Here is a 22,567-nt window from a genome sequence, read left to right as displayed (position 1 = left end):
ATATTTTAAATAACTGTTTTTCATTTTATTATATTTTCAAATGTAATTTATTCCTGTGATGGCAGATCTGAATTTTCAGCATCATTACTCCAGTTTTCAGTGTCACATGAGCCTTCAGAAATCATTCTAATATGCTGATTTGATGCTAAGGTAACATTTATTATTTTTTATTAAAGTTGAAAAAAATATTATTTATTAATGCTTAAACAATGTGTTTTTAGAGCTAGAATTTTAATGCTGTCGTATTTCACGGGACACTAATTTGTCACTGAAGCATCGGCCTACTTTGCACATCTATCCCAACAAATCCATTCATCACCATTTATGCAAACGATTTTTTGAAGTGCTACAGGTGTTTGGGAAAGTGCCGTAGTGGTTTTTGTTGCTATGTCGTGCTTTTGGAGAAACAGTATGTACAGTATGAAGAGGATACATTTTAGCAAATGTGAAATATTTATGGGACAAAAACTATTATAAAAGCGGAAATGGAAGGCCATAACTGGTCTTTCAAATGTGCATTAGACAACACATGGTTTTTGTTTTTTATTTTGTTTTACCATTGTTTACCAAGAATTTTTTTTATTATTTTATTATGTTTGGATATATATCCTGGACAAAGCCTGGTAACAGTACCAAAAACAATGTGAATTCTATAGAGTATTTGATCAAAGTGTGATTCTGGAGGGACAGTGCCTGAAATTCAGTCCAATTATTCAATGTTATTCCTCATTCCCAGGTTCTGATGGCCCTGACCTTCCTATAACTGAGTCTAACATAGACTGCAAAACTGCACTCCTGTTTTATGCACATCTACATTCAACCCTACAAACAATGAAGTGTTAACTGTGTGTTTTAATCCTAAAATAGAAGAATCCCTAAATATGCCAACGATGTGCGACGTGTGCACTTTGCAGCAGGAAAGTGCCTTTTGAGTAGTAGTGCTAATTGTATTTAGTGTGTTAAATGCCAAGGTATTTAGTCCAGTATTGACTTTGAAGGACTTTCTTGCCAAGGTTGTGTGTTGTTCACCAAAGCACAACACGCTGTAAGCATGCAAAACTCATCTCCGAGAAGTTGCATATATTTTAATCATGATCCTCAGTGTACATAATGCATATTTAACTTGAATTGACAAGCATACAAATTGAAAAAGACTGGAATCACATCACACACGGATCATATGCACACAAAAATAGCGCTGTGTCAGATGACTATTACCCACCCAGAGCGTTTGGACGCTGCATGCACTCTGTTCTTCAATGCAGCGTGGATGTGCGCTCCTGCAGTTACCACGCATGTTAGTTGAGCTGAAATCTGATAAAGCGTAGCCCGTTCGATTTTTATGACCCATTCGTACTGTAATACCATCAGCCTTGTAATTGGTTTATCCGGCTGCTGTTTGGGATGGACTAATCTAATATGCATAATTCAATGTCGAACTGATGTCAAGACCTGCACGAACTGAGTGTGCAAATGGAGTCTTGACTGTACTAAGTGTAGACGCCATATTGAGTTTTTCACGAATGAAAAAAAGGAACTCTGAGGCTCTGAGGAACAGACGTGCAATCCAATCTATCTGTCCATCTGTATGTCCGTCCGTCCGTCTAGTTTTTGTCTGTCTGTAATTTTTTCATATGGTTTTGTTTGTCGTTCTATCTTTCATTCTTTATATTGTTTTGTTTGTTGTTCTGTCTGTAGATCTGCCTATGGTTCCTACATATTGTTTTGTTTGTTGTTCTGTCTATGGTTCTTTTATATTGTTCTATCTGTGAAAATGGAACTTCATATTGTTCTGTCTGTCTGTCAAGCTATCTTTCATTCTTTATATTTACATTTACATTTCGGCCCTATGGATCAGCGGTATGTCTGGAGAAAGAAGAATGAAGTATATGCTGAAAAGAACACTGCCTACAGTTTAGCATGTTGGTGGCTCAGTGATGCTCTGGAGCTGCTTTGCATCATCTAGCACTGGAAACCTGCAGTGTGTGGAAGACAAGATGGATTCATTGAAGTATCAGGAAATATAGGCTATAGGAGAAAACGTCATGCCGTCAATGAGGAAGCTGAAGCTTGGGCGTCATTGGACCTTCCAACAGGCTCCCAAGCATACTTAAAATTCCACCAAGGCTTGGTTGCAGATTAATTCCTGGAAGATTCTACAGTTCCCCATTGACAATCTCTGGTTGGATTTGAAGGCGGCGGTTGCAGCATGCAAACCCAAGAATATTACTGAACTGGAGGCCATTGCTCATGAGGAATGGGCTAAGATTCCTCAGAAACGCTACTAGAAGCTGGTGTCTGGTTATACATCCTGTTTGCAGCTGGTCATAACAGCAAAAGGGTGTTCTACTCAGTACAAAAGATGCAGGCCATGAAGTGGTTAAATAATTTTGAGACTGCAGAAGTCATTAAAAGTTGAATGTTCAGTTGAATTTAGGGAAACCACTTGAAACATTTGTTGTGTTAAGCTATTTCAGTTACTTTTGTTTGATTTGTTTATTGCAAACAGCTGAAAGTCTGCAAATTTTGTCAGTAAACCTGATTTGGTTGAATAATTTTGATTACAACTGTGGTGTTCTATCTGTCTGTTTCTTTATGTATATTTGATATAAATAGTGCATGAGGAGATACAGTGGCTTTCGCAGAGATATTATAATCTCAGATGACATTTTCTCTTTTTTCCATTGTGCTAGTGTGTGTCTGAAATAGGAGAACTTAACCGAAACATTTCGAAAGGGAGATAACAGAGGTGGAGGCGTAGAGAGAAAGATGGAGGGACTGTGAAAAGGAATAAGGAGATGCTGTAGGGGTTTAATTTGCTTTTCTCTAACAGACGGCAACAGTCAAAGAAAGTTAATTACGCTCCCGTCTCACATCTCGATGTGTGCGCGTGATGTGACCAGGGGTGCGAGCAAGTGAGCGGGTTTCTACGCCCATCTGTTTTCCTGCCAGCCAGAGTTGTTAAGAGGCTCTCTGCTTTAGCTTGTGACTGTTTTCTGTCTTTCACTCGTTCTCTTCTTGTGTCCCCCCCCCCCCCCCTCAGGTCTGTCTGTTACTCTAGTCATCTTTTTTATGTACTGGATTTGTTTGTATGATCGAAGGCTAACTCATATTCCTGTTTGTGTGTGGCGTGTTGAACAAGAATCCCCCCCCCACCAGGATGTGACACACACAGGTGGTGTGCCTGGCCATATGTCTCAGTATCAGACACGGCATGAATATTGCATTACGTGAAGACATGTTAAGAAGCCCTTGCAGGAAGTAACACAGGAAGTGAAACTCCAAACCTTAATAGAACAATCACAGTCCCGCTCTGATATTTGCTAAGGGTGTTGCAGGTGCAGAACTTGCATTGAGAAAGTAATATTATACTTTGTAGTTCTCTTCGGATGGTGATTGTTTATAAGGGCACTCAATGTCAGCTTTTACAGGTGCTAGAGATTTAATTGCTGTCTGAATCAGAATCTGTTTTTCTGAATTTACCTGCAGTTTTAAAAAAAAACACCAGGTTCATTTGGTTCTTCAATTCCCATCCAAGTTGGCCTCTCTGAATTGCACCAAAAGTTGTTTTGAAATACTGATCACTGCTTGTCACAAACTCTTATGTTTACGTAACTAGATTAAGCACTTAGAAGAAGAGTGATAGCTGTATCTGGCATCAGTGTGTGTGTGTTGTTACCTTTATGAATAAAATTATGTCACAGTGTTCTCACATGACCTAATTGCTAGGTCACAGAGTTATGCAAATATTCTTTTACACACATCACCCTGAGAAAAAATTACTGTCCACATCTTGTAAGACAATGGTGTTTGTGCAAGGAAGTGTGTTTTGCACATATAGTATGGGTGAATGGAACAAAGAGACTGTGTGTAAGAGAACAGAAGGGTGAAGAGAGAGATTTTATTCTAACTGTTTTGTAAAGAGTTTAGATGGTATTGTATTTTCATTCATTTTTATACGTAGAACGACATTGTAATTGTTGTTTTTTTATGTGATAGGCCTATTTAGTTTAGGTTAATGATGTCACACTTTGCCATTGTGGGCCGGTTGCACTAGGGAGATGTGTGTCTGTTTTCATCTTTCAGGCCTGTGTTCACTCAGGTGTGTGTGTGTGTGTTGTCACGGTGATAAATGTCTCGTCCAGCTGGCGTGGGCAGGGGCCTTTGGCGTTGCCACTGTGATGGACGAGGGCCACGAGAACAGTGGCATTGCTGCTGTGCCAGTCATAACCTTGAGCTCAACACACACAAACTCTTTGAATGCTGGTGAGACCCCCTCAGAGACATTAGATGCCAGAAGATTTTGGCAAGGCTTTGACTACTTTAACATCGTACTGCTCCGTTCTGTCTGACATTCATGTTTGTGTCGTTTATCTCTTAATAGTCGCATCTACGCATATTAGCGCACAGACACTGACACTTAGATAGATGTAATTACTAACCCTGTCCTAGAGTAATACAGTATATTTATAAACAAAAAAAATGTACTTTTTTAAAGTTCGAGTTTTGTTTTTAATAAATTAAATCTCGTCATTTATGAGAAAACGCTTCCCTGCCAATGACGAGTTTTTACGGCTTTCTGTGTTATCACTGTTATAAGGTAGGGGCGCTGTTACGCATCTCCTGAGCGAATACAGTATCTCCAGATTAAAACACAGGCAAAGAAGTAGTGATCTCATATTATGTAAAAATAATGTGATCATCAACAATGAACAGCATCTAAATCAAAATGCCTAATTACTGAAAGAAATGTCGAAAGAGGAAGTGCCATAAGACTGTGAAGCTTTGGGGTTGTTGATGGACTCGATCTACTCTTTCTACGTGATTTTCTCAGCTTTATGCTGAATTTTTTTTCTTTTTTCTTTTTAATAATGAAATTCACCTACATTCAAGTGTTGATTAAAAATAATGCATTTTTTTGTTTAAAAGCAGAGGGTCTATTATTTATTTTTGATATATTGCATGTTCAGATATTCAAACAACAAAACATTCTGGGAGCATTGACTTTTTGTGAAAAAGACCAAAAATGCTAGCGCTGGTCTTTAAAAAAAAAACAACAACTAATTTATATATAATTATATATATGATATATATTTGACATATATAAAATATACATATGAAATAATTCTTCAGCACCATATATTCATATTAGAATGATTTTTAAAGTATTATGTGACACAATATAAATGGTCATGTTACCACATTCATTATCTTGTAAATTAAATTAAAGTAGCAAGTCATGTAGGCCTACATACTTTAAAGAGTGTTTTTGAGATTTTGTGAATCATAAAAGTGTGCCATTTAACTTTGATTAATGAGTGGGCCAGAAAATAATGAAGAGTGACAGGATGGCAGTGGTCAATGTTTGTTTTTGTCTTTTGATGTCCGCTTCAAATTGACTGTCTTAAGTTTAAATTGACCCAACACACACACACACACACACACACACACACACACATACACACTTCAAACTCTAGAGATACAGTTGGACGGAGACAGTGACAGAAGTTTGGTACGGCTCTCTAGAGAGAGAGTCACTGAGGAGAGGCTTTCAGGTTTGTTTTTTGTCAACTGCAGTGTGCTAGACAGCCTCCTACTCAAACATGCAGCACAAGAGAGTCTGTAATGGACTGGAATAAATAAATGTTGTTCCAAACCTGTGACTTTCTTTCTTTCTTTCTTTCTTTGCTTTTTTGTCCATATATGAAGGTCTGTGTGTCCAATGTTGTTTTGAACCACAATGACATTATCCATTTTATAGACAAAAATGGTTGAACCTTCTTCAAAATATCTTGTTTTGTGTTCCACAGAAGAAAGCCATACATGTTTTGAATGACATACATTTTTGGGTGAACTATCCCTTTGTTTCTTTGAGTGTGGCACTGTCATAGGATGCCACATAAAGAAATGCTTTCCTGAGTCTGGTGTAATACTTTTTTTGACCTGTAGTGCATTTATATGACATACTTTTACACACACATTTACTGAATGAAGTATTTGTAGAGAAGGATTATGCTCTACAAATTAGTTTTGAATTTTTAGGACTAGTTTAATTTTGTAGGGATTCACTGGAGCTTCAAGTTCTTAGAGTGTGATTGGTGATGCCATGTAATTACGTTATAAGGACCTCTCCTTTATCAAAGCATGTCACACACTGCTCACCTCCCATAGGAACATCATCCTTCCTTCCCTTTCATTTCTTCTTCATCTCTCTCCTTTTCTCATTGCATTTCTAGTTGGCTAATAAAAGATTCATTTCCAGTTCATTAATGAAGACAGATGGCTGGATTAAAGAAACCCTGTTAAAGAACGGAATTTGCACCCACCAATAGGGCAAAGGTCAAATCTGAGATTCTGTTTGAGCAGTTTTTGGAATAATTACTCTGAATCATCTGCTAATGTGGTAGGCTATTTTGAGTCAATTGTCCTATTAGCATTCTCCGTTCGTTGCTTGAGTTGTTTGCCCTTAACGGAGGTCACAGAAAATAATGGTACAATGGATTTTTCTTACTCTTTTTATATAAGAATGCTTGATACTATATGGAGAAATATATAATGTGCACAACGCAGATATTCCCACCCAGTCCTTCAAGACCATTTATTTGAAATTAAGATGTAAAAATAGGTCATTTACGATTATAATGTAGGCTAATGAATACATTAAAATATGTAATGTTTTAGATTACACCCCCACCCCCACCCACACATTTACATATCGAAGTCTGTTCAAGTATTCAGTAAATTGGTGGTGGTGTTGTTCCTTCACATGCAAAGAGCTTAGGCAGTTATAACAGGTCATTTACATGTGTCTTAAAGATACGTTAGCAAAAACAGACTGTTTCTCAAAGCTATTCTACAAGATTTATTACATTTTATACAAGAAACCATTACTTTATCCATGGACTTTAGGGAAAAGTATAAAATGTGAGAATATGTCCACTCTATGGTCTCTTTGGAAAACCTCTGCTTTATTTTGGTGTGAAGATGATAAAGTGTCTGTGTTTGTAACTTTTCCAGGTAGCAGTCTATGGTAAGCTATTACTCAACTTCGAGGCTTGTATAGATGTACTATGTTTGTTGCTTGAGTGTGGTGTTTAAAACAGGCTGGTATACTGTAGGCTCTAACAGGTTACAGTATGGTTTAAACCATGGTGTCTGATTGCTGGTTGTAGGTTGTGAAATATCACTGGCAACTTTTCAAGTGTTTTCTTGTCACCTGTGTCTATGTGTAACATTCTGTGCGTGTTTGTGTGCATTTCAGGTGTGAAGATGAGGAAGTTTGCGTACTGTAAGGTGGTGCTGGCCACTTCTCTGGTGTGGGTGATGATAGACATGTTCATCCTTCTCTACTTCAGCGAATGCAACAAATGTGATGAAAAAAAAGAGAGAGGATTGCCGGGGAGAGACAGTAAGTACACACACACACACACACACACACACACACAAACACACACACACACACACACACACACACACACACACACACACACACACACACACACACACACACACACACACACACACACACACACACACTATCATAGTTATCACATAGTCTTCTATTTTTCTTAAAATTTTCTGTTGATAATAAATACACTCTAACACTATTTGGCATTATTACAAAGAATTGTTTTCTTAAGCACTGTATTCTATAATAAATAAATACAGAATATTTTGCAATATTTCTATTATTTTGTGTCATCTCATGTTTAATGAATTGTGGCTAATACAGTTTTATGGTTACCATGGTAAATTCTTTGTAAGCTGTCTCCTCAATACATGTTTTGACTGATTTTCTTTTTCTTTTTTAATTTGTGGGATAGACAAATAAAAACATTTAAATATGTATACAATTGTGGAAATACCATATATATACTGTATGCATATAAAACTGACTAAGCCAACATCCAAACCCCACTAATTACACTGATTTAAGTCACATGAACCACATAAATACGACCACAATTAGTAGGGACAATTCAATGCTAAAAGCAAATAATACAATGCCACTAACCATATAAATGAGCATAGTTTCAATAACAAAAGAACTGACTTATAACTGACAGATCAACCAGAAATATGGACAAAATGCTTCCCTATATTGTGTTGTTAATGTCAGTCTTAATAGTAAATTTTAATATTTGATTTAAGGACATTTTAGATTACTTTTATACGATACAAATTTAAGTACTGTGATTAGACTTGATATGAATGTAAAAAATGAATCCTGAAGTAAAACCAGTTGAGAAGCGTTGCCTTAGAGACTATAAAATGAGCAGAAAGAAGATATAGAAGATAAATTCAGAAGGAACAGTTACTGAGAAAAAAGTATGAAGTGGATGGTAATGCAGTGGGAAAGTTCATCCTCTTCAGGGGCGGAGTGGGACCAAAAAATCTACCGGGAAATTTCGTAGACCACCGGCCCTCTGGGCAAATTTAAGCAAATCGTTAGCCTCATAGCATAATTGCCTACGTCCTATTTAAAAAAAAAAAAAGACTTATAGACAATTATGCTATGAGGCTAACGAAATGCTGAAATCTAAAATCTAAAGTTCTCTTTCTAACATTTGTTCGGTATCTCACTATGGGAACGCCTCTGGGCGTGACCGATCGCGGAAGCACCAATTACACAACGTCTGCCAACCGTGGCAGACCAATCGCTGCAGCGATTAGGGAGTCCTACCTCCCTGTATATAAACCGCAGCTACCTGCCGTTTCGTCATTCTCGCTCTCTTCCCCGTGGAAGATTCGGAAGCTGTCCTCAGCAGACTTGGGAATTATTGCTTAACAGTTTCTCGACGGAGCCGAGAGGTAACGTCCCTAACGCAATCAATTCTTAAGTTGTCGAGTGACTTCGTCACTTAGGAGTAAGATAACTAACGTGTCAAGACGAGTTTTCCTGCTCTTAAGTTTTTTTCCTTTATTTCCGAGTCTTTTTCGGTGCGCTCACCACGCTCCAAAAGAGATAGGAATAAGAGAGCTCTCTAATCGCAGCACAGCTCCGTACTAGTTGTCACGTTGTGGTGTAACTCATCGTACGAAGAGAGTGCTAGCTCTATCATGGCTACTGCGATAGAACCGGAGAGCCCCGGAGGAAAGGGTCGTCCTCCGCACCCGTGTGCTTGTGGAATGTGGATTTCTGCTAGGGATGCACACAGCCTCTGCATCTCCTGTCTGGGCACTAAACACGCTCAGGCAGCGCTGTCCAACCCCGAGGGCTGCCCGCACTGTGCTGCATTCTCGACTAAGATCCGTGAAAGGAGACTTCGCGTGGCAGTCGCGGGAAAATCGGACCCATGCCTCTCTGCTCAACCCAGAGAGGAACCCATGGATTGTCCGCAAACCACTAGCTCATGGGCAGAGATGATGGAGAAAGTGTCACCCGTCCTTCCCCCGCTGTTTGACGACCCGTTAGCGGGAGAGGAAGATGACGATGACGAGGTATTGTCGACCATCCTCGAGGACGAGGATGACGACGAGGAAGATGCCATTCTTCCCCCGATCCAGTCTCGGCCACCGAGTGCACAGGATGAGAGTTCACCCTCCCCTGTACAGGTGGACGCTGATCTAATCGAGGTCTGTCGCAGGGCCGCGGCTAGATTATCCATCGACTGGCCTTCACAACAAGCAGGTCAAGGAGCTGAAAGAGACCTGTATGATGGAAAGAGGCTCCCGTCACGTCTCCCGCCGGCCAGGCAGTTTATTCCAGCCGTCCCGGCCTGTGTGGCGGAGATGAAGAAGTTTTGGGACAAGCCTTTTTCACATCGAGTGCCCGTTAAGGGTTTCTCAAGGCTAGATGTCCAGGGAATGGAGGATCTAGGGATGGCAGATCCTCCCCCTGTGGAAACATCAGTAGCTAATCATCTGCACCCGAGCCGCAGGGCAGCGCTCTCTTCAACCGGAGCCTCACTGCCAGGAAAAACGGAGCGCTTTGCTGCCTCCGTTTTTCAAAAGATCTACAAATCAACTGCACTATCTGTTCGCGCTTTGAACGCGACGTCCCTCCTTACTGCCTATCAAGCGGAGCTGTTAGAGGAGATGGGTCGTCAGCTGGACTCCGGATCTCCCAACCCAGTGCTCTGGGAAGAGATATGCGTCATCGCAGATTTAAACCTGCGCACGTCCCGCGGAGCAGTTCAAAGTTGCGGTCGAAGTATGGGCTTAGCAGTTGTGGGGGAGAGATCGCTGTGGCTGGGTTTGTCAGGACTCTCTGACAAAGAGAAAGTGGAGTTTTTGGATGCCCCTATAGATCCAAAGGCCATGTTCGGCTCGACGGTGACGGCAATGCGTCAGCAGTGTGACCTGCGAAAGAAGGAGGGAGAAGCTTTCCAGGTCTGTCTCCCCAGAAAACCGGCCGATCGGCCTTATCACCCGAACCGGCCGAATTTCAAGCCCTCAGGGAGAGGCGGGCACTCTGCTTATCAGCCTTCCCGCCCCGCGCCACCGCAACAGCAGGGCAACGCGGCTCCGCAGTCAAAGCCCGGTTTCGTTCGGCCAAAACAGTCGTTCGCAGCCGCAGCCGCGAAACACCGACCGGCTGCCCCTCAGGGGAATAAGAAGAGGCGGTCTACCTGATATGCCAGTTCGGCGACAGGAAGGGTTGGGAGACAGCACCCAGGGTTTATCTGTCCCATCCCTTCAGAGCGATTCCTCTCTCCCTCCCGCGGGGAAAAGGAGAAGGAATGCAAGGATAAAATGTGTTCGTGTGGACAGTTCAGAGTTCAGCATGTGCGGGAATGTGGCCAGTTCTCTACCAGTGCCCCCCAAGAGTTTTTCTCCCCCTCCACCTTCGAGGTCTGTTATGGGGGGAGAAGGTCTAACGTTCACAAGCATCCCATCAAAAATAAAGTTTTCTCTGACGCATCCAGGTCAAGGACCGAGGGCGCAGAGTGGAATAAAAAGAGAAAAAGATCACAAAAAATCACAAAAACTATCACAAATGAATACCACTATAACTCCTTTACTGGAGCGGTATTCCCCCCCGTTGCCGCTAGAGTGTGCTGCGGCACCTCTAGTGAACAGAGACGGGAAAGGCCCTCTCGCTGCTCAGGCAGTGAACTGGTGCGCATGCGCAGTTCATCCCTGGGTACAGACCACTATAGAGAGGGGATACAGGCTTCAATTCGCTGTAAAACCTCCTCTGTTCAATGGAGTGGTAATCTCAGTGGCCAAAGGGGAAGCAGCTCTGGTTTTAGAGGAGGAAATAGCCTCTTTAATGAGAAAAGGAGTGATAAGAGTGATTCCAACGGCAGAGAGCCAGAAGGGTTTCTACTCCCGTTATTTTGTGATTCCCAAAAGAGGGGGGGGGTCTCCGTCCCATTCTGGATTTAAGGGTTCTCAACAGACACCTCAGAAAATACAAATTCAAAATGCTGTCTGTCAAAACGCTGTGCCAAAATATTCGGCAAGGAGACTGGTTCACCTCGGTGGATCTCCAGGACGCATATTTTCACATAGATATTTTTCCTGCGCACAGGAAATATCTGAGGTTCGCCTATCAGGGCACAGCATACGAGTTTACGAGAATTCCGTTTGGCCTGGCTTTAGCCCCCCGAGTATTCAGCAAGTGTGTGGAAGGGGCCCTGACTCCATTAAGGAGATTAGGGCTCAGAGTTTCAGCATATCTAGACGATCTTCTCATCTGCGCGCCGTGCCAACGGCAGGCAGAGAGCGACACACACACACTTGTGACGCATCTGGAGAGATTAGGTTTCAAGATAAACCAGACGAAGAGTTGTCTTTCTCCATCTCGAGAAATAGTCTACTTGGGTCTCAGGCTGGATTCTGTGACGTTCCGAGCTTTCCTATCAGAGGATCGCATCAAGACGATTCACAGCTGCCTCTCCCTTTTTCAAATAGGGAGATCAGTCTCGTTCAGGATGTGTCTTCGGCTACTAGGTCTGATGGCCTCATCGGTGTCAGTGGTTCCCCTGGGACTACTGCGAATGAGAGATTTTCAGAACTGGACAGCGTCACAAGGCATCCGCCCCAAGAGCCGCCTCAACCGCAGAGTGCGGGTCTCACCAGAATGCGCGAGCGCTCTCCGTTATTGGAGAGTCCCTTCTTTTCTCAGGACAGGATGCCCTCTAGGTCCTATTATACTGAGAAAAGTGGTGACGACGGATGCATCTCTCTCAGGCTGGGGCGCAGTGTTCGAGGGCAGAACAGTGAGAGGAGTTTGGTCTCCGGTACTGAGAGAGAGGCACATCAATTTTCTAGAGCTATTGACAGTGTTTCTAGCTCTGAGACATTTTGTGCATTTTCTCAAGAGTCATCACGTATTGGTCAGGACAGACAATACAACGGTGATTGCCTACATAAATCGGCAGGGAGGGGTGCGTTCTCACATGCTTCACAGGTTAGCGGAGAAACTAATAACGTGGAGCAGCAGGTCTCTCCTCTCATTACGCGCGACGCATGTCCCGGGAATAATGAACAGCGGAGCGGATCTACTATCCAGGGGGAATCCTCTGTACGGGGAGTGGAGACTCCACCCCCAGGTGGTCCTCAGGTTATGGGAGATATTCGGCCAGGCTGCCGTAGATCTCTACGCATCGCGCGAAGACGCACACTGTCCCCTGTTCTTCTCCCTGGCCGGCGACGATGCACCATTGGGTGTGGATGCGCTAGCCCACGAGTGGCCAGACGTGTTGCTGTACGCGTTCCCGCCGTTGAGCTTGATCGAGCCGACATTACGGAGGGTTCGGGAACGCAGACATGTGATGATTCTGATCGCGCCTTACTGGCTGGGGAGACTGTGGGTGGCGGAGATTGCGCAACTGCTCTACGACCGGCCATGGCCGTTACCAGTGCGCAGGGATCTTCTCTCACAAGCACGGGGGGAAATTTTCCATCCCTCCCCTCAGAAACTAGCTCTCTGGGCCTGGCCCGTGAGAGGGTGAATCTGAGCACAGCCGGATTACCTCCGAGGGTCATTGAGACGATTCAGAACGCGAGGGCTGCCTCGACGCGTTCTTTATATAACCTCAAATGGGGAGTTTTCGAGGAATGGTGCGCAGAGAAGAACATTGTTTCTTTCCTGTGTTCTGTTTCGGACGTGCTGTGTTTCCTTCAGGACCTCCTGGATAAAGGCAGGGCTTTTTCCACGGTTAAGGTTTATCTGTCCGCTATCTCGGCATGTCATGTGGGTTTTGATTCAGGCACTATGGGTCAACACCCCCTGGTCTGTAGATTCATGAGAGGTGCACGCAGATTGCACCCAGTATCTAAGCCAATGGTCCCACTATGGGATTTGTCCGTGGTCCTGAACGCGCTCTCAAAACCCCCTTTCGAGCCCATTGATAAGATGGACTTAAAACTGCTCGCTTTAAAGACGGCTCTACTACTCGCTCTGACAACAGCAAAGAGGGTGAGTGAGCTGCATGCTTTATCAGTTCACCCCTCATGTATGGAGTTCGCTCCGGGTGGTCTAAGAGTACTTTTTAGAACTAACCCGGCGTTCGTGCCTAAGGTCTACGATCACGCGGATAGGATAAAACCTGTGGACTTGTTGGCTTTTCACCCACCTCCTTTTTCATCTACAGAGGAGGAGAGGCTAAACTGTTTATGTCCGGTTCGTACGCTGTATATGTATGTACAGAGAACCCGCACATTGCGTAAGAGCAATCAGCTGTTCGTCTCGTGGGCTGACGCTTACAAGGGAAAACCTATCTCCCGTCAACGCCTTTCCCATTTGGTGGTAGAGGCTATCGTGTTATGTTACAATAGCATGAATTTAGAGCCCCCAGTAGGTCTACGAGCGCATTCTACTCGAGGAATGTCTACGTCCTGGGCTCTATTTAAAGGTATTTCGATTCAAGAAATTTGCGCGGCAGCCAGCTGGTCCTCTCCGCACACATTTATTCGTTTCTATAGACTGGATGTAACAGAACCCTCTCTGGCACACTCAGTTCTGGGAGTGAGTAGTCAGGTGGTATAGGATGGTTCTCTAAGAACGGATTTTCTCAGATCATTCTGTTTCTCGTCTGGGTCAGTGATGCTGAGTTACTGGTATAACTGCACTTTTACCCTCTCGTCTTCAGTCTGCTTCGTCAGCATATCGGCAATACGGGAGTTGTCTATATCCCATAGTGAGATACCGAACGAATGTTAGAAAGAGAACGATTAGGTTACTGACGTAACCCAGGTTCTCTGATAACATGAAGTGAGGTATCTCACAACATTGCCCTCCTTGCCTTTTCGCACGGAGAAGAGATATGCGGAGAATGACGAAACGGCAGGTAGCTGCGGTTTATATACAGGGAGGTAGGACTCCCTAATCGCTGCAGCGATTGGTCTGCCACGGTTGGCAGACGTTGTGTAATTGGTGCTTCCGCGATCGGTCACGCCCAGAGGCGTTCCCATAGTGAGATACCTCACTTCATGTTATCAGAGAACCTGGGTTACGTCAGTAACCTAATCGATCTTGAAGTCAACAACAACATACAATAATAACAGAAAAAGAGAGTCGCTCAATAGTAAACCATTAATTTTTGTGTCATATTTACCACCGAGCTACTTTCAAATTTCACAAGCTTTTGGCTGGCTAGTAGCTGGTGTTCTTTACTTTTAATGAAGATGATTGTGTCAAGCGTCTGCGACTTACTTTCACTTTGATTCACTTAGTTTGCACGTTGGCTTGATAAGTAGATGCTCTGCTGCGATTGGATTCAGATTCAAATCCGTCTCGAATGTGTTTCGGAGGGCATTTACACCTGGTCTTTTCATGATCGGATGGCTATCCGATCACAGAAAACGCATTAAGTGGCCAGGTGTAAACAGCCCACTCACTCATACACTGTCTGTTAATGTTAGACTTCCAAAACGTTACGAGAAAAAAAAAAAGAGGTGTTTGATTGTGTCATAGGCCGACAGGCTATGCCATTTGGGGAGGGGCCGCTCACTGATCCCCCTATATTTTTGAAAATCCTAGACATGGTTGGACCTTCGTTTAGTGCTTTTTTGATTAGCCTGTGTTTCTATTGAAATAAGAGGCTGCTGCGGCCCGCCGTGCAGGTTGAGCAGAGAGGCTTCACAGTTTGACCGGATGGTGTTACTAAGAACTTGCAATGTTTTACTATTATCAGACCCTCGCGTCCTCAAAACACTACCGGCCCACCGGGAAATGTCCCGACTCTCCCGATTGCCACTCTGCCCCTGATCCTCTTTCAAAGATTTAGTTTGTCTGACCCCTGTATCAGGTCAGTTTAGTTTGCTCTGTGTGGTCACTCAAGAGCTGCTTTACTTTGGCCATCATCTCATGAAACAATAACCCTAAAATAATCTGCTTACCATATTAATAAAGCACATTTTCTGCTGCTTGTATGCGTTTCTGTAGCGATGATTATACGATTTCTACCCCCAGAATACCTCATGAAAGCCATTGGATTTTGCTGAGCAGGGAAACAGGACAAAGTTGCCTTGTAATGCGCTCAGTCCGAACAGCTAAATCCTGCCCACTCGACACACATGCGGTTCACCCGTACACACACACACACACACACACACACACATGACACAGGGCTTACAAACAGGCAGTTTGCCTCTTAGAGCAGATGTAATCTCTTACACGGTTGCAAATCTGACCTTAATCTCACCAAAGCATGCTTTTTGAGTTATTAATGATCAAAGCTCAGCGCTTATCTACCCACCCGAAATCTACAAAAACACACACATGGCACAATAAACAATTGTGCACAGATATCGAGGCCACACATTCTTTTCTGTGGGCAAACACTCAAATGTTTATGGGGATTTATTTAACTTCAGACAATGGTCGAGTTTTATTCAAATTAACATTGAAACGGAATGAAAATTTCATATCACGATTGTAGTGACCAAAATTACGATTATCTGTATTATCACGGTTTTGTTAAAATGAGATGAAAATGTTCAAAAAGAACTGATACACACCATGAAAACATTTCAACATATACTGTATATGAGTGTGTGTGTGTGGAGGGCCTAAAACTAACTGTGACAAGAAAATTTACCAGCCATAAATGTTTTTTCATATACTCGCCAACACTGATTTTTACTTGCATTTGGCGCTTGGCAAGTGTTAATTTTAGGCCCTGTATGTATATGCATGTATAAGTTTGTTTACTTGTTTTTCAAGGAGACCAGTGTCAGTGAAGAGCATGACTGAGATAAAATATGAATGTGTTTTTATGTAAATGAATGTTAATGTAAATTTGGGAACAGAATATTTTTACTCTGCCATTTCCATTCAAGCTGCAGTTTCAATTTATGCAAAAAGTGTCACAGCCTAATTTGATTATGTGTATTTAGGTCACATGAAATATGAGATGTGCAAATTAGCCTTAGAAAGACAAAGGAGTCAGGCTTTTTTTTAATTCCGAAAATGTTGTTCCTGTTGTTCCAATCACAGAATACATCATTTGAGATGCGGTGGAAATGCAACTGTGGTGCTGTGGTTTTTCATTAAAAAAAAAGAAAAGAAAATTCTTTAAACAAATCCCAGAATTCTCTGGTGATGTGTGTATATCCACTATTGGACAGATTAAATAAACTAGTGAGTGTGAGATGAGTTTATTTTCTAAAAGTCCACAGTATGGTATGTGCGTTTCTCCAACTATGGACACTTGTGCCTACAAGTGTCCATAGTTGGACAAACGCCCATACTTAATCAAAAGCCAAGGGAACAATCTTGAATTTGTGTGTTTGTGTTTCAGCTGTGGTTCAGAGGCCTCATGATGGCCCAGGGGAGATGGGAAAGCCAGTGGTCATCGCTAAAGACCAGCAGGAGAAGATGAAGGAAATGTTTAAGATAAATCAGTTTAACCTGATGGCCAGCGAGATGATCGCACTCAACCGATCTTTACCGGATGTCCGGCTCGAGGGGTGAGTGTCTGCTTGTGTGTATTCGCTACCATTAAAGTGAGGTTGTTTTTGTTTATTACCGGTAGATGAATTTTAAGCTTATAACTGGCTTAACTGTTATGTTTTGAGCTGTGAGGGTTAGTGTTTGACTGTTTGACTTTACACAGAGTGGCTGACGTATCACAGCGTGTGCGTGCACTTCGCTGTGTGAAATGTGTGTGGCAGGGAGTGAAATGTAAACATTGATCCGTGAAATGTGTTTATTTTCTGCCCCTCAGATTAATTACCAGAGAGGTATTTTTTCTCAGCTGTGTTTGAAGCAAACCAATAGAATCAACATTTTCAATTAAAAGATAAGAGTGTGTCAATTACAGAGTCACATTCATGACCTAACTTTACACACACACACACACACACACACACACACACACACACACACACACACACACACACACACACACACACACACACACACACACACACACAGTGTCAGACTTACAACTTTCAACTTGACAAGAATGTGATCTAACTCTTACTACCATAAGAACATACTACTGTATGTTCCTTGTAACAAACTTATTAGACTTTCTGATCTAAAAGCTTTACATTTGAGAATGTAAACATGAGAATTTCTGTCTGTCCATATACAATAAGTACACACATAATTCACAAAGCGAGATATACAGTATCATTCAAAAGTTTGGGGTTATTATGTTGTTGTTTTTCTTTAAATAAATTGCTACTTTAATCTAGCTAGGATGCCTTCAATTGATCAAAAGTGACACTAATGCCAGCACAACTTTTTTTAATGTTTATAATAATAATAAATGTTTTTTGAGCATCTTATCAGCATATTAGAATGATTTCTGAAGGATCTTGTGACACTGAAGGAGACTGGAGTACTGATGCTGAAAATATATATGAAAAGAGTTATTTTAAATTGGTATAATATTTTACAGTATAACTGATGTTTGTTCAAATAAATGCAGCCTGGGTGAGCATAAGAGACTTCTTTCAAAAACATTTAAAACCTTTTACTGACCCCAACTTTGGAACGGTGGTGGGTAATTAATTATAGTAATGCATGTTACATGAACACTGCAAATAATCTAAACTTATTACAGAACATTTAAGATGTACATAAGATTGAATATTTCATATTGTAGATGCTTTTCCCCTGTATTTTCACCTAAGTTAAGTTGACCTGACTTGACTGTGGACTACGTAGCATGTGGTGAATTGTTTGACGTGGCGCAATCATTCACCCTAAGTGTTATTTAAACACCTATTAACCTGTGAGAGTTTGCCACATCAAATATTGGCAGTCAATGTGTGTGTTGTAGAGGTCAGATTACTGTGTGTGCATAGTGCGTGAGTGTGTGTGTCAACTATTTCTTTTACGCTTTGCAGTATTAAGTTCACTGAGGTGAGGCAGAGAATAGAAAAGACGTGTAGAGAACATGTCAAATTCGTCCTTGAGAAAGCAAAGAAAAGCACGTTGTGTGTGTGTGTGTGTGTGTGTGTGTGTGTGTGTGTGTGTGTGTGTGTGTGTGACGCTCCTTTTGTTCTGTGGGATATCACTCCAAACTGTTCTCTCTCAGTTCCCACTGCACTAAATAATGTGTAGTTTGTCCTTCTGCAGTGAACACACACACTTTCAAAAGACCTTGCCTTAAATATTTACGATTTTAATAAGTCCCTGGATGTTCTCTCTTTCAAGGCGTGACCATGGAAACTATTCCACCATGACAATAATGTCACCCGGGTCTCTGAGCCAAGTAAAGCAGAAGCACGTCTATGAAGCAGACGTAATATTCACACACTCACATACAGCTGCACGTCAAGCATTACGTCAAGTGTGTTTAATGAACTGAATCATTAGCATATGCATCCTGGCAGTGTCTGGCGTGGTGATAAATCACTGGGTCACTGGAGAGATCTGTTGGTCTGATAAAAATGCCAGGATTTTTGCTGTTTAATGAGTTTTGTAATTATGTTGTGCCAAATTTCTCTCTCTCTTTCTTTTGTGTGTAAATGAGTATAAATATACAAGCAGGACATTTTCCTTCAACATTCATATCGAACACTCATAAGCCAAACCTAATTCCTTCTCTAACAAGTGCTTAATTTGTGCCGGATCCTGTTCCGGAAAATGTCAAATTTGTTTGCATTTCAGTATTTGTTTTACAAATGATCTGACAGATCAGATACATGTAACGGTGACGGTGTGTGCAGGTGTGCTTGGAGGTGACAGCCAGTCTTGTCTTGTCTTTTTTTTTTACTTGTCAGACAGCATTTAACAATGCTTGTTAGTGCCCTTATTCCAATTATTTGCCCTGAACAGATGTATTTTTGACCAAACTGTTTTCTTAATATTCAGTGTTGCATGATCCTACTGACAAATCTACAGCAACCGTATGATGTGATCATGTCAACATGCACAAGGAAGGTTTCCAGCATCTTGTTAAACCCATGTCACGAAGGATTCGAGCTGTTCTGTGGTCCTGCTGAGTATTTGAGATGCGTACTTAATAGGGCTGCACGATTTGGGGAAAATGTCATATTGCGATAATTGAGGTCAATATTGCGATTACGATTGTGATATGCGATATAATAAACAAATGGTTTCATGAGTCAACTTGCTTGGTTCTCAAGGAAAATAAATGCACACACATATTAGTGATAAATAGCCTAAAGAAAAAAGTTCTTTAGTCAAGAGCAGTGAGTGTTTTTCTCTGTTTCCTTTGTTCTTTGATTAACTTTAGCGACAGATTTTTATTTATTTTTTATTGCATTTTAACAAGAACAAAACATAATTTACATACAAGAGTACATATAACCATACATGTCAGGGGTAAAGAAAAATAATTAAAAAAAGCAAAAAAAAAAAAAAAATAGAATAACTTTAGCGACAGATGTAATTAGTGGCTACTGTGTACTATCCCTTTAAGACCAGCCGCTGTCAGAGACGCGGATCTCACACGCGCCTCATTCTCAGTCATCACAACTCTTCATGTTCATCATAAGACTACTCTTATGTTATAAAGACACTCGACACGCACGCACGATATTAGCGGGAGTCTTTCTGTGTGTCACAGTCAGACATTCACAGGCAGCGCGTTCATTTTGGTATACATGTGTGTTGTTCGTTCTACCGCGAAAGAGAACTTGATACTGGCGCGTGTCTATCTGTGTGTGTGTGGAGGACATTCACAGGCAGCTCGTTCTTTTATGCATTATCGCGCATGAATGGTTTAAAAGCATTTGCATTAATAAGTGCGTTAACAGCGCTAATTTGTTTATTTAATATAAAATCGCAACATTTTGCGTCATATAATCGCGTAGGCTTGACATCGCGATTGCGATTGCGATACGATTAATCGTGCAGCACTAGTACTTAATAAACTGGCCACTGAGTGTGAATGGAAAATAACATGCACCAATTTTTTATTTATTTTTTCTGTTTAATTGTTGTACACTTAGTTTTTTTAATATACATTTTCACACAGCAGACCTATTGGCACAAAAAAGCAACTGCAGAAATATAATGTTTTTCAAAGCATGTTTCCTAAACACTCCCTTCATTGGTTGGACAAACAGATAGCTCCGCCCCACTCACACCATTGGTTAAGCCAATGTTGCTCTGAACCACGAGTTCACTATATATCTAAACCTAAAAAACATCTTTCTTCATTGACGACCATTCAAAATTAGCTTTGTCTTCTGATTAAAAAAAAAAGCAATTGTTTATTTACTTATTTTCTCTGCATAAGCTGAAGAAGGAAAAATTAAACACTTCAGCTTTCCTTGAAGAAGGAAAAATTAAACACTTCAGCTTTAAGGATCCTTTTTTTTTATCTGGTTTGAGGATTAGATTTTGATTGGACTGATTTGACAGTATCTTAGCAACGCTCTTCAAACATGTAATTATGCCTTACTGTGCATCAGCAGATGAACCTTTTCCCAGTTACCTCACTGTTTTCCCTGACCTTCTGCTCTCTCTCTTGTCACACACACACACACACACACACACACACACACACACACACACACACACACACACACACACACACACACACACACACACACACACACACACACCACCATAAGTGCTGTGTGTGATGCGTACTAAATTACTGTTTTGCTGCTCTGAATGGAGTAAAATGGAATACATTATTCTGTTTCTCTAAATTACATATCAAAGGAGGACAAGCTAGCGCCGGAGAGAGAGAGATGTGATATCAAAGAAGTAAGATATCTCAATCTCTACGGAAGGAAGGAAGTTGAATTACTAGGCAAGAAAAAAGGAAAGTGCAGATGAAAGCAATTGAAAATGTATCTGCCAAAGGGAAAAGTGTGTGTGTGAGCAAACATCTTTATGTATTTTTCGCTGGTTGTGGCTGTTTCTTCCCGTACACACCCCTGCATAAACTATCTCAATACTGTGTCGACTAGATAAGTCTCAGTGCCAGACATGATCCTTTTAGGATATTTGCAGTCAACACAGGAAACAGAATTTTGATTGACACAAAAATCTGCCAAAAGAAGAAGAACAGGAAATAAAGAGTTTCATATTTGAGTTTTCAAATTTTGTCTGAGAAAATTGTGGCATTTATAACATTAAATTAAGAACAAAAAATCAGAAAACATCTGATGTACTGTGTAGCGATAATTAAAACCAGTTATTACAAATCATTCGATGGACAAAAACAAGCTATTTTTATAAAACAACTAAACTTAAACATAAAAAGCTTTAAAAAAAACACTATTTGTTACTTGAAATAAAATAAACGTTAACTGAAAAAATATAGATCAACAATTTTCACGGTAAAATTTCATCACATCCTTTTACCAAATCTTTTCATTGCTCACACTTGAGAGAAAGAGTTCACCTGACCTATGCTATTCTTGCAAATATGTCAAGAGTGCATGTGTGTGTTATAATGATGCAGCTGACCATAGCACAGTGTTGTTGTTTGTTGTTGGTCAATTCTTGCATTAAAAAAATTCTGACAGTCAAAAATAGTCGATCTCCGAATGCAACGTAAGAGGGAGGAGAGTAAAGATGGCTTAGTTCCATATAAATTCACGGATAGTTTGTTGTTTTGTCGTTAGTGAAAATCAATATTGACCTTGTATTTGAAAAAGGGTGCTCATATAAGAATACTAAAATTCAGAGTCAGTTCATTCACATTCGGAGATCGACTATTTTTGACTGTCAAAATGTCGGCGGACACAGCTACAGTGAGTTGTTCAAAATCTTTCTTTTTAGTAAACTCTGTGTACACAAACAATGTTCTCAATGCTCGAGTTCATGTGAAGAGCCCCTGGTGATACTTTGAGCACAGTTTCATGTTGTGTCGAGCCTTCTTAGTGTTTTAAAAATAGCGATTTTTGATGCTATCATAGAAGTGCCCCAAGCACTCCCATTCAAAAGGCAATTTGACCGAAAACGAAAATACGGTCAAACTTAAGAGTGGCGTTTCCATTGTAATTATGCTTTTAAAGAAAGTTTGCCTTGGGTAGATTAACAAAAAGACCCTAGGTTGCATTTTGGCGAGAGTTACCCTTTAACATTTTATTGTTGTATTGACCTTCATAACATGATTAGCTGTTCATCAGTGTGCTTGGTTATCTGATTGGCTGTTCTGCATACTGTTTAATGATGTGATTAACATAATCACTATGCGATTCGTCAGCTAAATCATGCATTGCTTGGTTCTTA

General features: G+C 41.2%; 1 protein-coding gene across 1 annotated transcript in view; it reads left to right on the top strand.

The window, feature by feature from the left end:
- Positions 1–22,567, top strand: part of galnt1 (UDP-N-acetyl-alpha-D-galactosamine:polypeptide N-acetylgalactosaminyltransferase 1) — a 101,737-nt gene that overhangs the window by 43,398 nt on the left and 35,772 nt on the right. The window contains exons 3-4 of the mRNA XM_081388671.1: positions 7,262–7,408; positions 16,695–16,863. Of these exons, the coding sequence (XP_081244797.1) occupies positions 7,270–7,408; positions 16,695–16,863 (308 nt within the window). The 5' untranslated portion in view covers positions 7,262–7,269. The remainder of the gene's footprint in view (positions 1–7,261; positions 7,409–16,694; positions 16,864–22,567) is intronic.

The sequence above is a fragment of the Scardinius erythrophthalmus genome (assembly GCF_964197995.2).
Source record: "Scardinius erythrophthalmus genome assembly, chromosome: 16".
Lineage (NCBI taxonomy): Eukaryota > Metazoa > Chordata > Actinopteri > Cypriniformes > Leuciscidae > Scardinius > Scardinius erythrophthalmus.
This window is presented reverse-complemented; position numbering and strand designations above follow the sequence as displayed.